The sequence below is a fragment of the Zootoca vivipara genome, chromosome 4 (assembly GCF_963506605.1).
Source record: "Zootoca vivipara chromosome 4, rZooViv1.1, whole genome shotgun sequence".
Classification (NCBI taxonomy): Eukaryota; Metazoa; Chordata; class Lepidosauria; order Squamata; family Lacertidae; genus Zootoca; species Zootoca vivipara.
The window spans coordinates 29,073,504-29,086,288 of NC_083279.1; the positions used below are offsets into that span (position 1 = coordinate 29,073,504).

The window sequence follows — 12,785 nt, forward strand, 5'->3', positions numbered from 1 at the left end:
CCCATATTCTCCCATGAGGGACCCAGGTGGCGCTGTGGGTTAAACCACAGAGTCTAGGGCTTGCTGATCAGAAGGTCGGCGGTTCAAATCCCTGCAACGGGTGAGCTCCCGTTGCTCGGTCCCAGCTCCTGCCCACCTAGCAGTTCGAAAGCACATCAAAGTGCAAGTAGATAAATAGGGACCGCTCCGACGGGAAGCTAAACAGCGTTTCCGTGAGCTGTCCTGGATGCTGTCTGCGGACAAACGCCGGCTCCCTCGGCCTATAGAGCGAGATGAGCGCCGCAACCCCAGAGTCGGACATGACTGGACCCGATGGTCAGGGGCCCCTTTACCTTTACCTTTTTATTCTCCCATGAGGAAAGGTCAGGCAATAACATAACGTTTGGCTAGAAATGTTCCTAGAATGAGTTCCTAGACAGAGGGAGGAACCTGAAAATGAATAGAGAAAAATGCACACCTGACATTTCAGAAATAAAATACCAGGATATTTCTTACCCAAAGAAGGTCAAAACCAATTGACAAGGAATATTTTCTAGCTATTTCATCCACTTCAGAAATCAACTGTTTTGTTTCTGCTATTTTTCAGTAGTGAAACTCTGGTAAAATTATTTTGGGTGGAATAGAATCAAAGGGGCCAATGTCCCCATTTCCCTTGGAAGCTATGCTAAGGTGCTTTTTGAATTTTGGGAAATTCAGAATAGCTGCCACTATAAAAGGGGGGACTGTTTCATTTACTCTGAGGGCCACCCTTATAGGGGATAGCACCTAAATATGTACAGAAAAACACACTTTTACAGGATAAATATTGTTCTTCCTGTAGCAAATTTTATTTAGTAGACAACTGTTAAATACCCTTCTGAGTTACTGAAGCCAGTTTGTTGAAAATACACTTTTACAATGTATATGCCAACCTTTTGTTAAACCTGAAATGGTAGGAAAATCTTGAAGATATGGATGTCATAAAAAAAGAATGGCTTGGCTTATGAAAACTCAGAGAGGCTTTATTTGATAGCAGACCCAAAGGATTTAACAGGTACCATGTGCCATTTTTTGAGAGAGAATCTCAGAGATTAACAGTGCAGTCTTTATCACATCTATTCAGAAGTAAGGCCCACTGAGTTCAATGCAAATTATTGCCCAGTAAGGGCTTTAAGATCAATAAATGAAACTTTCTTAGTGTTGGTGGCACTGCTGTTGTGAATATGAAAGACTCCATCTGTATTGGCATTCTCCCAGCTTCTGAAAATGCAGTTGTTTGCACAAGTGTCTCCTTGATATCTCGACCTGAGTCCCCTGTTTTAATAACTGTGTTCTCTTAATGGGATTGTTTTATTTCATATTTTAATAATGGACGCTTATATTTTAATGTTTTAATCATATTGCTTTGTGGTGCAATCTGTTGATGCTGTATGTTTAATTATTCTGTATTTCAACTATGTGCAGTTTGTTTCTATGATTTAGAAGCCATCTTGTCATTAAGTTAAATTATTAGTATTTACTTCCAAGTAAGCGTGCTAATGAATCAGTGAAATAATTTGATGAAAAAAAGTTGTTTTGGTTCATGAAACCATTTTTCCTTGGATTACTATGTATGTTTGGCTGAAACACTGCAGTTGTAGATGCAACTAAAATAGAGAGCACAGCTCAAATTCCTAGAAGAAAGATTTGATTTGACTGATGGATTGGATTTATTATATTTCTATGCTGCTTTTCATTCAAATGAATCCCAAAGCGGCTTACAAACAAATAATAATAACCTAATTGAACATAATAGAATATATCACCAATACAACAGAAAGCATATGGAATAATTAGCAATTCATCAGTGAAACAATCACAATATATAGAACACTGTTAACAAAGCAGCAATTAAAAAATAAGTCAACACAGAGATTGTCTCCCCTCACCGTTCTTCCTTTTGAAACAGCTACCTTAAGAACAAGGCCAAAATCCCAAAGATTTCTAGGAAAAGTCAGCCATCTAACAAAGTTGACACTCTCTAGAGAGGTTTGACCATTGTCAGTGTCAAAGTATTATAAGTTAAAAGGACCAGTAACAATTCAATGAATGCCAAATATATAGGATTAATTTGTTATAGAAAGGCTAGCTTGTTGTGTTGTTGTTGTTGTTTAGTCGTTTAGTCGTGTCCGACTCTTCGTGACCCCATGGACCAGAGCACGCCAGGCACTCCTGTCTTGCACTGCCTCCCGCAGTTTGGTCAAACTCATGTTCGTAGCTTCGAGAACACTGTCCAACCATCTTGTCCTCTGTCGTCCCCTTCTCCTAGTGCCCTCAATCTTTCCCAACATCAGGGTCTTTTCCAAGGATTCTTCTCTTCTCATGAGGTGGCCAAAGTATTGGAGCCTCAGCTTCACGATCTGTCCTTCCAGGGAGCACTCAGGGCTGATTTCCTTAAGAATGGATAGGTTTGATCTTCTTGCAGTCCATGGGACTCTCAAGAGTCTCCTCCAGCACCATAATTCAAAAGCATCAATTCTTCGGCGATCAGCCTTCTTTATGGTCCAACTCTCACTTCCATACATCACTACTGGGAAAACCATAGCTTTAACTATACGGACCTTTGTCGGCAAGGTGATGTCTCTGCTTTTTAAGATGCTGTCTAGGTTTGTCATTGCTTGTTGTACATACCACCAAACTACTGACAGCTGTCCAACAAAACTACATTCAAATAGCAAATAGATTTCAAATGCCGTGTATCTAGACGTACAATATGGTATTGGGCAAATCACTATATCTCATCCTTAATTTCATATCTGTGAAATGTGAACCACAGTAAACAGAGAAAAACTGTTACTGCTTTTGCAAATTTAGTGATAGGGCTTGCTATAATTCTAACAAAAATATATTAAATATATTCTGCTCTGAAGGAAGAGGAGGCAGAATTTAATATATCTTGCTTATTCTGTGACTCAGCCAACCAACAATGACAAGTTTACTTGAAATAGCTCATAATTTAGAATGCATGTCATTTACAAAGCCGTTAATCCTTATTCACTGTTAAAACCACACATATTTATGCTAATTAGCTTTATTGTTGCAGTTTATTTTGTTTGAAATATTCCAGAAGAACAGTAAAACTGCCTTTGGAAGTGGTACTTGCCATTGTTTATACTTAACTGAAATGCCATTTTCAGGTGCTGAATGAGTACTCTGAAGATTAGGAGACCATAAATAATATACAGCAATGCATTCTCAGAATCAGCAAGACACTTGCAAATATAAAACATTACACACTTTTATCACATATCTACTCTTTAAAAGTCTCATAATTGCTTTGAATTATTCAAAAGAAATTTGAGCTGACATACTCAGAAGACTTAGCACAATGTTTTGCCAAAATGATGAAGATGTTTCATAAAAACTTCAAAACAGTTTCAAGTATGGCATAATTACACATCACTTTTGCTAAGTACATGTATTTGCTGGTCTGCTGGAGACTAATATGAAGTTCAACTGCACCGTTTAAGACTGTATTCGAACTTGCATAACTTTTGGTTGATGTTTATGTTATACTATCCTAGCTGCAGCAGGAGGAGAGGTGGGGCAACAGAACCTACTTTGTCCATTGGCTTCTCCTCTTCCTGAACTGCCCCCACCCTGTAACAATTGCATCTAAGAAATAAACATTTATGTAACTACAAAAAGAATTAGTTCCTGAATTTGCTTCTTTTTTCATTTCCCCATCCTCTCTTCCTTTTGTTTGTCTATTAGAATGTAAGCCTGCAGACAAAGATGATGCTGTGTTCCAATCTTGGAACAGCACCTAGAAAACTTTAAGCTGTTTGTAAATGATGACAATTATTATGGCTTTTCTAGGCAGTTGTGGACAGTTCTATTCACTGTAGGTATGTTATTATTTGGTGTATTCTTATATGATCTTTTTCCCTCTTGCGAAGAAAAACTAAATATGATATATCTATCAGAGGAAAAACAGCAGATATAAATTTAGAATACATGCCCTACTTGATGGCATCTGCATAGAGATGGAGGGAGGACCTGAGTGTGACCATTGATTCACAACATTTTATTCCATCGACCATGACACCTGTCTACATCACCTAACAGGAATGGGTGTATGTTGGGTGGTGGTGGTGGTGGTCATTTTTAGGTGGATTCATTTGATTCTGGAAGGTAAATCCCAGGTAGTGCTGAGAGAACATTACCCAAGTCTTTGGTCTTTGGCTTATGAGTCTCTGTAGGATTCTGTATTATCCTCAACATTTTCAACATACAGTGATACCTTGGTTTGCAACCGTTTTGGATTACAACCACGTCAAACCCGGAAGTGCATGTCCTTTTTTTGGATTACAACCCATTTTTTTTATTACAACCCATTTTTTTGGGGGGGGGCGGCCCCATTGGCGAAAGCGTGCCTTGGGTTACAACCTGTTTTGGTTTACAACCAGACCTCTGGAACGGATTATGGTTGTAAACCAAGGTACCACTGTATGCTGATGACACCCAGTTCAGTTACTAAACTTAGGGCGGGAGTGGAAACACCTGACCTATTGCTTATCAGCTAAACAACGTTGAATGAGTGGGGAGGGGGGAACCTTAAAGCTAATCCAGATAAGGATTGATGGCCCATTCTGAAATTTTGCATACCCTGTGTGCAGGATTACACTTCCCCTGAAAGATCAGGCTCTTAGCTTGTGGTGCTCTTTGACCCAGCACTTATTTTAAATAGTTAAAGATCAGGAGATCCAAGTAACTGCTTTAGCCGACTCTGCCTCTTGGCCACCCTCCACTTCATCCTCGGAGTCTGAACTGCCCTCTGCCACAGTCTCTTCCTGCTCTGTAAACTGTTACCTCTTCTGCTTCCAACACCACCTCCTCCGAGTCTGCTCCTTCTTCTCCCTCAGACCACTCATCACCATCCCATCACCACTTCCCTGACTCTGAGTCTTCTCCCCCTTGGGGGTTCCCCAGCTGGTCCTTCCCACCGCTTTTCTGCATCTAACCATGACAATGCCCCATGTTCAGAAAATACTATTCTTAATAGAGGTGCTGCTTTGTATGCAATGGGAACTGGTATTTTAGTGTTGTGGTGCCAGTCCCCTGGAATCAGTTACCAGCTGAAATTAAACAAGTGCTTAATGTTTTGATGAAATGATCTGCTTGGCGCTACATTGAATACAAGCTTGCGTCGATATATTGCATTGTATAACTGCTCTAACTAGGTGAACAGATATATTATTCAGCAAGAGATCAATCATTGTTTTTAGTGAGCATTGTGGAATAACTGAATAAATTTATTGGTTTTGATTATTGGTTTTTTTCTGGGGGGTTATGTTGGTGATTAAAGATATCATTAATTGGATAGCCATGGGTTATAAAAAGATTAATTGTTTACAATTAATTTATAGTGATTTCATATTTTAAATTGTTTAAGATTAGATTGGAGATTAATTGTGCTGAGGGAATTAATGAGGAAGTTAATGGAAGATTATAAATTAAGCTATTAAAATTATAAACTGTTGATATATTATTTGAATTGTTTATAAAGATTCTCTGGCGGCCACTAAAGTGCTGTGAAGAATCTGCAGACACTGAGCAATGCCTGGGCAGCGACAATGGCCTTACCAGGCATGGTATAAGGCTTTAACAGTGGCATAGCGGTTTCTAGGCTAGCACCGTGTGAAAATGTGCAGCAGCAGCAGCAGCCACCGCCATTGAAATCTGTTGACAGCATTGCTCATGCCAAGTACCAGTGCCATGTCAATGGATGAATGTCTGCACAATGCTGACTGGCTAAGCATCTCTACCATGTGATGCCCACCAGTAATGGCCCTGAGCACTCCCTCACTTGCCACTCAGCTTACTTGCCATTGCACACATCTTACTGTCTCCACTGCTGCAAATATTGTCTGTATAAGCATGTGCTATGTTGTGTAACCTGGTACTTCCTTTCACTGTCTGGAGAAGGGTAAAGGTAACAGGCAGGGATCTGTGGCTGCGTTTGAACAGTATTGGATCTTGGATGCTTCCATTTTTATGTCAATTGCCAGTGTGGTGTAGTGGTTAAGAGCGGTAGACTCGTAATCTGGGGAACCGGGTTCGCGTCTCCGCTCCTCCACATGCGGCTGCTTGGGCTAGTCACACTTCTCTGAAGTCTCTCAGCCCCACTCACCTCACAGAGTGTTTGTTGTGGGGGAGGAAGGGAAAGGAGAATGTTAGCCGCTTTGAGACTCCTTCAGGTAGTGATAAAGCGGGATATCAAATCCAAACTCTTCTTCTCCTTTTGCCACACCTGTCTCTTAGCAGCCTGTCTGAATAGTTCTGAACAGCGGATCAGAGAGAGGAGATTTCCTCCTGGTTGCCTCCTAACCCACTTGGAAGAGTGGTGGTAAAGGGCTTCAGAAGTAGCCAGAGGTTTACAAAGATGTGTCTTTCCTTTCCCCATCTTCCTGCCAGAGTGGCTGAAGCACTGTCACAAGTCATCCATACAAGTTAATTGCTTCTTTCCCAATATGTACGCAGGAGCTTCTATAAGTTTAGCTAAGCATTGAGATTTACAACAAACTGTGTTTGCTATTGTTAATACAAAGCATGTTCATCGCACTGGGTTTATGTTTTTAATTTATCGATTACTATAACCGATTCATCTCTTTGCTCTTTCAGGACTCCCAGCAACATGTCTCTATGGGGCACAGCAATCAAAGTAAGAATAACTTTCACGTTGCAGCTGCATTTGATGAAAATTTTGCTCTTATATGAACATAATAAAATAAATGAGGAAGAAGCAGTGAAAAACCTATCCACTGCATATTTTGAATTGCAAAAATTGTGTATAGCTAAAATTGCCATAAATCACCGCCTTCCCAGTCTGGCTGCTGCATGGCCCTGCCACTTCTTTGCAATTCCTACCTCAGTTCCTGCACCTTCCTTGAGTAGGAGCTGAATTGGTGGAGGAGGGAGAGGGGGCCTTCCTGACTTCTGTGTGCTGGTTGCTGGCTGTGCGGAGGGGAGGGGAGGGGAGCCTCCTGGGGAGGCCTTTTCCATGTCTCTGCTCCCTCCCCCCACTTCCCCATGTGCATGCCAGCAACTAGCAACTGTGGAAGGAACAGACGGAAGGAGGCAGGAGGCAAAGAGAAAGGAAGGCTGAAAGGTACAGAAAAGCCAAAATGGGTCCTTTCAGTTGTGGATGGGATCGTGGTAGCCAATTCTGCAAGAGCTGCAGCCAAGCCCCTATAAGTGAATTTGTGCAAATTAAATGTGCATATGATGTGATTCTGCTCACATAGCACCAATTTAGAAAGCATCCTGTGATTAACATATAGGCTTGGATCCTAGGATAAGCTATCTTCAATAAGTTTTGGAAGAGAAGTTTCCCACCACCTTCAACCCCTCCAGAGGTTCAGGAGGCCCTTTTGAACAAAGTTGGTGGGGGTCGCTAGAGGTCGGTGGCAGGTTGGAGGGGGTAGAGAACTTCCCTTCTGTGAACCAAACTTACCTTAGGATCTAAGTCTGGTTTTCAGACCTAGATTCTTCCCACCCCCTGGCATTCTCTTCAGTGCCCATCCCCATCCCACATTGGTTAGGGGGATACCCAACTCTCCAGAGAAGCTTTGATGGGATAGAAAAGGCAAACCAGAAGTGTTGTTGCAAAAGCAGGTTTTTATTGCTGAAGTGGGCCGCCAAAGTTGGATCTCACTCATTGTCTTAAGATTATGTATGCCTGCATCCCAAGGAAGGACAACAAACACATTGGGTTCATTATTTCATTCCTGACAACCTAAATCTTAGGTAGAAATCCAGCCTAGAAATAGTGATTTAGTTATATTTTAATGTTGTTTAAAAATGTGTCCTGTGTACTGTAAGGGAAGAGAAAACTGTTATGTGAGACACGCTATTAGCTCTTTCCTCTGATATCCCTGATGGGTATTAAGGTTGCCCTGAATAGTGTTGCACACCATCCCAATCTCTGCATGAGATTTCAGGGGTTCCAGGCACTCACCCAGGGTTGTGTTTCCGTTGGGAAATCAAGGTACAGTGGAGGCTAGTGCGTTTAAGAAAAACAGTGTCTTGCAGACATATTTACACAGCATTCCATCTCAAGAGGCGCTTGTTCCCCACAGCATTGTAGCATTGAAGTCCAAGGCATTCTGCACGCCATCTCCATGGCTCTGTCCCATCCTGCCAAGATGGTTCAATCAATCAGTCAATCTTTATTGTGGTCAAAGAACAGCCAAGATGGCTGTACCCTGAATGGCCTCTGCTTGGAGTTCTGGCTCCACTCTCCTGCTTCCCAAAGGCTCTTGCCAGAAAAACCCAAACCTCCTGTAAGATGACATTTTCCCCACCCATTTCCCCTGTGGGCACAGCCTGCCTCCCTGCTTACCTATGTCATGGAAGCTGAAATCCTAAACCTTTCTGCACCCACCGTAACATGGAAACTTCCCCCTCTGTCCACCAGCAGAGAAACTCTTGCCCTAATGATGGCTTTGTTTCTTAATGGCTGCACTCAGCCAGCCTTGCCAGGCTGGTTTGACACCTTAGCATAGGCGAAGTCCAGGAATTTCTGTGTTGGCCACAGCTCAAACAAATCTTCATTAATTCCAACTTTTGCTAATTCTACCAAAATCTATATTAAAGATGCATGGCCCTAGCCTGTTCCCAACCTGAAAGCATTCCATTCATAAGCTATATTGTGTTAGCTTCATGATCTGTTATGCAGCAGATAGCACTATTACAGAAGCTGTGTTTGAAGATGAAAAATGCTCTGTGCCAACAGATGAGCTTTGAGAAGAATGGTCACCTACTGAGCAAGGAGAAATCTATCCAGAGGTGAAGATGTTAGAAGGCTTTTGGTGTGATATAGGACAGCACTTTTCTAAGGGAAAGGTCAAGGATTAAAAGCAATGTGGCAAAATGTAGCAGAGTGTGGTGCTTGTTAATTACGTACCAGCCAGTGTTTCACACTGTTGGGAAGAACTAGCACTGAGGAAATAATGAAATGGTAAGAGGGTGGGTTTCAGTAGCCATATAAGCAGTGACAGCAGGAAGTACTAAAGAGAAAACTGGAGATTAAGATGAGCCAACTGCTCTGAATACAATTTAAGGGAAGCATAACTTGAATAATTTGCTATATGAATAACAGCTTTGAAACCAGAATGTTTGCATAGCGCTGACAATCATCTCCTGCATCAGATTGTGAAACATACTAATAATGGAAGGAGAAAATTGCCATGAAGAGGAGAGGGTTATTGGTGCACACAGTAGTGTTCCCCCTGGCTGCATACTGAATAACAGCACATTATTTTCTAACACACACACACACACACACACACACACACACACACACACACACACACACCCTGCCACAATATGTGGAGACTGAAAATGTTTGCTTCTGTTTTCAACTAACCACAGTTGTCTTTATGTCCAAACTGGAAACTGCAGTTAGTTTAACAATAATTTATCTGAACAAGCTAGGATTATGAACTATTTTCTGAAGTTGGCTTGGCCAAGCTAACCACCATTCATTATTTGAAGCAGGAAGTAAATGTTATTGACTTGCTCCTTGTGGCCACACTGGCAGAAGAGTGGGGAGCACTCAAACCCAAGAGCCAGCCATGCTAGTTTTATAGCACTAAACTATGGTTTACACTGCATCCAAATGAGGCCATTGCAAGCAATAGATAGTGTTTGAAGATGATAAATTAGAAATTTGGAGAAGCCAATATAGTTCCCTAAAACTCTCATTATTCCCAGCCAGTGATCAGGGATAATGGGAGTTGTAGCCCAAGAACATATGGAAGGTACCACATTAGCTACCCCTGATAGTGAATATCAAAATTATTTTACAAATTTGGAGATATTCCAGCAGGCCCCTCCTTAGATGAGCATTCTAAGAAGGCAGTAGTGGCTATGTTATAGACATAGATACAGGGCTCTGATGAGTGCATCCCATTTAGATTATTCTTTTTTCCAGCAGTTAAATGTATAATTGCCTCTCTCCTTAAATTACTTTTTTATCTGCAGTGCTTTCTGTACATTCTGCAATTATTAATGCAATAGGGCTCCTAGCAATAAGCATTCCTCCTTTAGGAAAAAGATAGATATTCTAAACAAGAAGTTACATTGTACACCAAGACAACAAAGGAGTTGCTTTGCTATTTTATGCTAGTTGCCCCATGTTGAAGTTCATCAGAATATTTGATACTTTTTTTACAAATGAAACAGAGATATGTGCATCTTTTCCTTCTCCACTCCAAGAAGTAGTTCTCAGCCTGAATTTAAATGTTTGATAATTCATCCAAAACAATATGCAGACCGAAATACAGCCATCCTTTGAAATTACACTTCTCCAAATTTCCATATATGAGGATAGCATCTTCTCTAGATTAATGATTTCTGACATATACATACCTTTCTGTGAACTATCCATAGAGGTAGTCCTATTCGTTTGCTGCTGCAGCAAAAGCAAAGCAGAGTCTCGTGTCACCAACAAATTTATTGTGCTGTAAGCCTTTGTGATGGTTTCCAGTCTATGAAAGCTTATGTTATAACAAATTGGTTAGACTTCAAGGGAACACAGTATCCTTCGTTGTCTTTATGGGAAAACTTTACCCCCAAAAAAGGATTATTCCAAGGACAGAATCTCCCTTCTTGACCAATCAGAGTATTGTGGGTGACTCAGGCATTGTATCACATGTTGATTTAGGAGCAGCCAAAGGGGACATTAGATTTGAAGCTTTACTTCTAAGTGGTATGTTAATTGTTAAAGGCACATAGGGCAGGAAAAGAATATCTAGCTAGGCAGAGGTGCCTCCTAACTATTGCCACTTAATGTGGCATGGGACTTAGTAATGACCAACCTAAGTCCCATTAATTTCTGAGCGTGTTCTGGATCAAACTCAAGGGATTCTAAAAGGCAGAACTAATTGCATTAATAAATTTCAACTGTGTTCCCTATAACCACATGTAGCCTTAAAAATGTGTTTATATGCATTCTGAAAAGCTGATAACACCATGTACTGACCTCTCCAATTATGGATGATTTATTAATATTAATATTAATTTCTGTTTCTTTTTCCAAGGAAAAGGTGATGTTGAATCAAAGAATCCAGAAAACAGTACATCACATACATCGTAAGTCAGAAATAATGGGTGTAGTTTCATTTTCCTTGACAAAAGAATTGTATCCATTTAAGATTCTCTCGACTTTTTAAGGACCGCTGTAAAATATGCTTTCAGTGATGATTTTTTCACTATTTGTCTGGTAAGCTTTAATATCCCTTGATTTCTAAAGAGCATACATAACAAAGAGAATGTATACTTTTTGATATGAGCTTTCGTGTGCATGCACACTTCATCAGATACACTGAAACAGAAGTCACCAGACCCTTATGTATATTCAGAGAGTGGGGGTGATGGGAATGGGTGATGGGCTGATAGGAGTGGTAAACCTGTTGATGACTGTTAACGACTGTTAATGACTGCAATTGGTCTTGCGGGGGGAAAGCAAGGGCTGAGGTGCTAAGGAAAGCTTGATCATGTATAATGAGATAAGAATCCTATGTCTCTGTTCATTCCAGAACCATGGAGCCACCTGGAATGAACAGAGACATAGGATTCTTATCTCATTGTACATGATCAAGCTTTCCTTAGCACCTCAGCCCTTGCTTTCCCCCCGCAAGACCAATTGCAGTCATTAACAGTCGTTAATGACAACCCTTTGGCGTATGGACAATGCCTCCCCTCAAGACCCCTTTAACGGGGAGCCCTGGTATCACTGCCACAAAGGGGGCTTGACCACCATTCTACACACACACCCTATTTAGGAAGATAGACTAGGATTCCGCCCAAGGCCTGAAACCGCCAAAGTTGTGATGTATTGCTATGGGAAAGGTGAAACCTGCCAACGCAGGGAAATTCCTTTCCAGCCCTTCAACAGCAACCCTGATGTAGCAGCGCCTGCGTACCAGTGGAAAAGAGAGGTTAACCTGCAAATAAAACTTAAATGAGGGTGTGGAGGGTGGGAGAAGCTCTGGAGCTGACTGGTGCTTCTCGGGTATGATTCACTTCTATTGTGTGTGCTATGTGATCCCTCCCCCTACCTGGCCAATCCCCTGGCAACGCCTCCCCAGGCGGGATTGGCCGATTGGCTGGGGTAGGCAGAGACCCTAGGTATCCAGGCTAGGAAGGATGCCAGTCCGAACTGCCAGGGGTTGCTCTGGGATCCAGGGGGATGCATGCGACCGTGCAAAAGTCGCCCCCCATTTGATGTGGGGAGCGGTCATTGTAATACATCAGTATTCACCATTCTAAGGTGAGAGCATCTCCTTTTATTCGTTTTGTTTCAATATTAAAAAATACTCAGCTGTTTCTACCACTATAAAACACTAAATCAACAAATAGACTGAGGTTTCAAGGTTGGGGGAAAATCAAAGAAAGCCTGGCTACATACTGTAAGTAAACTCAATTTAGGTCACATGGTCAGAGTTAACGCTCAACATTTTTTACTTGTTTGAATGGGCAATTTTTCATGTAACAGTACAGACCTGTGAGTTTTAGAGTGCATCATGTCAGTTATTGATACCCTTTGGTTCAGAGAGTGTTGTATCATGTAAATCTTGTAAGGTCCCACCATTTGAAGAAGGCACAATGAGGGTGATTGGGTGCAAAATGTTCTTAATAACAGCAATACATGTAAGTACCTCCTCAAAACAAATCCAAAAAACAAACAAACCAATTTGACAGAGCCTGGCAGCAAAATCTTTGTTACAGAATATGAGGGGTGAGTAATTCTTCCCACACAT

The 12,785-nt window shown here is 41.4% G+C and overlaps 1 protein-coding gene across 5 annotated transcripts in view; it reads left to right on the forward strand.

Annotated features, from left to right (window-relative positions):
- Window positions 1-12,785, forward strand: part of AFF3 (ALF transcription elongation factor 3) — a 226,647-nt gene that overhangs the window by 119,755 nt on the left and 94,107 nt on the right. For all 5 annotated transcript variants that reach the window (XM_035114249.2, XM_035114250.2, XM_035114252.2 and 2 more), the window contains 2 exons: window positions 6,643-6,682; window positions 11,064-11,115. In XM_035114249.2, the coding sequence (XP_034970140.2) occupies window positions 6,643-6,682; window positions 11,064-11,115 (92 nt within the window). The remainder of the gene's footprint in view (window positions 1-6,642; window positions 6,683-11,063; window positions 11,116-12,785) is intronic.